Source organism: Bison bison, unplaced genomic scaffold, assembly GCF_000754665.1.
Source record: "Bison bison bison isolate TAMUID 2011002044 unplaced genomic scaffold, Bison_UMD1.0 scf7180017864492, whole genome shotgun sequence".
NCBI lineage: Eukaryota > Metazoa > Chordata > Mammalia > Artiodactyla > Bovidae > Bison > Bison bison.
The window spans coordinates 5,403,234-5,407,546 of NW_011495051.1; the positions used below are offsets into that span (position 1 = coordinate 5,403,234).

At 46.4% G+C, this 4,313-nt stretch overlaps 1 protein-coding gene across 8 annotated transcripts in view; it reads left to right on the forward strand.

Annotated features, from left to right (window-relative positions):
* Positions 1–1,167: 1,167 nt before the first annotated feature.
* Positions 1,168–4,313, forward strand: part of EMR1 (egf-like module containing, mucin-like, hormone receptor-like 1) — a 71,174-nt gene continuing 68,028 nt past the window's right edge. For 2 of the 8 annotated variants that reach the window (XM_010828250.1, XM_010828251.1), the window contains exon 1: positions 1,169–1,552. In XM_010828250.1, the coding sequence (XP_010826552.1) occupies positions 1,522–1,552 (31 nt within the window). In that variant the 5' untranslated portion in view covers positions 1,169–1,521. Of the gene's footprint in view, positions 1,553–4,313 lie in introns of all 8 variants that reach the window. The other 6 variants (XM_010828244.1, XM_010828246.1, XM_010828252.1 and 3 more) reach the window with 5 other exon arrangements.

The following is a 4,313-nucleotide window of genomic DNA, read 5'->3' on the forward strand; positions in this document are numbered from 1 at the left end:
AAGGGGACGACAGAGGATGAGATGGCTGGATGGCATCACCAACTCGATGGACGTGAGTCTGAGTGAGCTCTGGGAGTTGGTGATGGACAGGGAGGCCTGGTGTGCTGCGATTCATGGGGTCGCAGAGTCAGACACGACTGAGCAACTGAACTAAGACATTCCTAGATCACCATATTTATGAGATGGCGTGTGTGTGTGTGTGTGTGTGTGTGTGTGTGCTGGGTTGGGGATGGTACTAGGAATGGGATATGAGTATCACTGTCCAGTGACCAGATATTGTAGGGGAATGAAAGCAAGTAAAATGGTGAAAACTCTAGACCTTGGAGTCAGACGATCCTGGATTCAAATCTTGGGTCCAGGTAATCTTGGACAAGTCACGTCTCCTCTCCAAGCCTTGGTTTCCATTTTTCAAAAGTAATTTTACTTATTTATTTTGGGCTGTGCTGCATCTTTGTTGCTGAACAGGCTTTTCCCTAGTTGTGGAAGGCAGGGGCTAATCTCTAGTTGTGGTGCACAGGCTTCTCACTGTGCTGGCTTCTCTTGCTGTGGAGCAAGGGCTGTAAGGCACTTGGACTACAGTAGTTGCAGCTTCTGGACTCTAGGCCACAGGCTCAGTAGTTATGGTGGATGGACTTAGCTGCTTCTTGGCACATGGGATCTTCCCGGACTAGAGATGGAACCTGTCTCCTGCATTGGCAGGTTGGTTCTTAATCACTGAGCCACCAGGGAAGCCCTTGGTTTCCACTCTAATTGTACTTTTTATTTTTGGTGAAATAGGCAGGGGTAAGAATCCCTACTATATTACATTGAATGATGATGAAATTAAATTTTATTGGAAACATGTTTAACACAGTGTCTGATGCTTGATGTCTATGATGTTTGTATGGGGCAGGTTGAGAGGGGACCCTTGAGTTTGGGGCTTGCTTCCTTGAGGTTAGGTAGTGGTAGCTTATTTATTATTGGGTACAATAAGATAAATGGGCTTTCTTCAGTGGCTAAAGAACCTGCCTGCCAGTGCAGAAGACACGAGAGATGCGGGTTCAATCCCTGGGTCAGGAAGATCCCCTGGAAGAGGGCACGGCAACCCACTCCAGTAATCTTGCCTGGAGAATCCCACAGTGAGAGGAGCCTGTAGGGCTACAGTCCATGGGGTCACAAAGAGTTGGACATGACTAAAGCAGCTTAGCATGCATGCAATAAAATAAGGTGATGAGAGATGGGAGCTAGATCTTGGTAGGGGTAAGGAAAAAGTGAGTGGGAAGAAAAGAGAGAGAGGGGGAGATAGACCCACACAATGTCACACTAACCAGATGATCTTATCTTCATTGTGGAGAAAGGAAAGACTTCGAGCCTTGTCAGAGTGTCCTTTCTGAGTAGAGGCAACTCAGCAGAAAAGGGCGTGATGCTCTGGCTGCCTTGAGCAATTCTCGCTCTGCCCTCCCCTTCTTTCCACGCCCTCAGTTGTTGAAAAGCCTGGGAACAGGGGGAAAGTACTCCTCTTTGAATGGCAGGACCTGCACGATGTGGAGCTTCAGTTTTCTCCTCTTTTGGGGTGAGTGTGATGTGGAATAGGAGGCCTGGGGGAAACAGACTCTGAGGAAGACAGGGGACCTCGACTGTCCAGCCAGGACATCATGATTCTAGGCTGGATGCTGTACAACTTCACTGGGGAAGCTTTGACCAAAAAGTCAGTCCAGGGGATTCATCCATCAGGGAAGGGTTTTGTTACAGTCCTTCATTTGGCATGTATTTCTTGTGCACCTACTATGTGCCAGGTGCTGTTTTAGGCACCAGGGATAGAGCTGTGAATGAACAGACAAGGTTCCTGCCCTTGAGAAGCTGACATACCGGCAGGAGGAGGCAGGAAGAAAGGAAATATTACCTCTGACGGTAATAGCAACCTTCTAAGTTCCTCAAACAGACTGCATTCAACCTTCACTAAATTCCTCTGATATCAGGTCATGTAAAATCCCATTTTACAAAGGAGAAAAATGAGACAACAGAGATGAAATAACTTGCCCAAGCCCACTTAGCTAGTAAGGGGTTACAGCCAGGATTTAAAACTGGGCAGCCTGGTGACTCAGATGGTAAAGAATCTGCCTGCAATGTGAGAGATGCGAGTTCGATCCCTGGGCTGGGATGATCCCCTGGAGAAGGGAATGGTTACCCCTCCAGTATTCTTGCCTGGAGAATTCCTTGGACAGATGAGCCTGGTTGGCTACAGTCTATGGGGTCGAAAAGAGTTAGACACAACCCAGCAACTAACACTAACAACCTTGTTGCGGAGCCTGCAATTTTTTTCTAAACTCTGCTGCTCCAAATAACAAATAAACAAAAGCATTTCAGGGAATGACAATTGCTAGGGAAGAAATTGCCATAGAGTGTGACTAGGGATTATGTGAAGGGGGAAGTCAGGGAAGCTATTTCTGAAGAACAGTGAGATGGAGTCAACCTTGTTCTTTTTCTTCAGATGTCAGGTTTTTCTGGGTTTGATTTTTTTTTTTACAGAAATATTTATTTATTTATTTGTCTGTGCCATGTCTCAGTTGTGGCATGTAGAATCTTTTTTGATTTCGGCACATGGGATTTGTTGCTGCTGCTGCTAAGTCGCTTCAGTTGTGTGTGACCCCATAGACGGCAGCCCACCAAGCTCCCTCATCCCTGGGAATCTCCAGGCAAGAACACTGGAGTGGGTTCCCATTTCCTTCTCCAATGCATGAAAGTGAAAAGTGAAAGCGAAGTAGCTCGGTTGTATCCGACTCTTAGCAACCCCATGGACTGCAGCCTTCCAGGCTCCTCTGTCCATGGGATTTTCCAGGCAAGAGTACTGGAGTGGGGTGCCATCACCTTCTACTTCCCAGGGATCTACTTCCCTGATTGAATCTGAGTTCCCTATATTGGAAGCTTGGAGTCCTAATCACTGGATGACCAGGGAAGTCCTCTTATAACAAATTTTTAAACCCAAGCATTTTGACACTAGAGCTGATATGCTTAAACATGATGCTTTGTTGCCTCTAAAATGATTAAAGGGCAAGAGAATTTCAGTTAAAGATAAGGCTTCCTGATAGCTCAGTTGGTAAAGAATCCACCTGCAATGCAGAAGACCTGGGTTCAATTCCTGGGTAGGAAAGATCCCCTGGAGAAGGGATAGGCTACCCACTCCAGTATTCTTGGGCTTCCCTTGTGGCTCAACTGGTAAAGAATCTGCCTGCAGTGCAGGAGACCTGGCTTCAATCCCTGGGTTGGGAAGATCCCCTGGGGAAGGGAAAGGCTACCCACTCCAGTATTCTGGCCTGGAGAATTCCATGGACTGTATAGTCCATGGCATTGCAAAGAGTCGGACACGACTGAGTGACTTTCAAAAAAAAAAAAAATAAGAAAGGTGGGAGTTAGGTTCCTTGGGACTTGCTGACTGGCAGGCTGCATTAGAAGGAGCAGGTCGCTTGTGGACCTCAAGTGCTAAAATGCAGACTTGTTCTCTGAAGTGTCAGCACTAGTGCTGGCCACTAGCACTCCAATTCTGCCCTTAATATGCAAAGAGTGGTGATGATGGTAGTGATGATGATGGTGGTGGTGGTGACAGTGGTGATGCTGAAGATAACGATGATGGCAAAGATACGGTGGTGGTAGTGGTGATGATGAAGATGATGTGATTATGATGGTGGTAGTGATGGTGACAGAGAAGAGCTTAATGCTGGAGTAGCTGAACTGCCTTTTAGACATTAAAAAAAAAAAAAAGAATTGTGGACTTCCCTGGTGCTCCAGTGGTTAAAACTCTGTGCTTCCACTGCAGAGGGCCCCGGTGTGATCCCTCATTGGTGAACTGTGATTCCCCTGTGCCGAGCGGCATGGCCAAAATAAAATTAAGAATCATCTTGCCCTCCCATCCAATTTAATACTATGGCTATACTATGAGTTTCCTTGGTGGCTCAAATTGTGAAGAGTCTGCCTGCAATACAGGAGACCTGGGTTTGATCCCTGGGTAGGGAAGATCCCTTGGAGAAGGGAATGGCTACTCACTCCAGTATTCTTCCCTGGAGAATCCCATGGACAGAGGAGCCTAGTGGGTTATAGTCCATGGGGTCACAAAGAGTCAGACATGACTAAGCAACTAACACTTAACACATGGCAGCTCTATGGATATACTATATACTTATTTATATATTATATGCATATATGTATGTGTTCTATACATGAAACAGCAAGATTTTTTTTCATCTCTTTACAAGAGCCAAGGTTTGCCTTTTTAGTTCAGTTCAGTTCAGTCGCTCAGTCGTGTCCGACTCTTTGCGACCCCATGAATCGCAGCACGC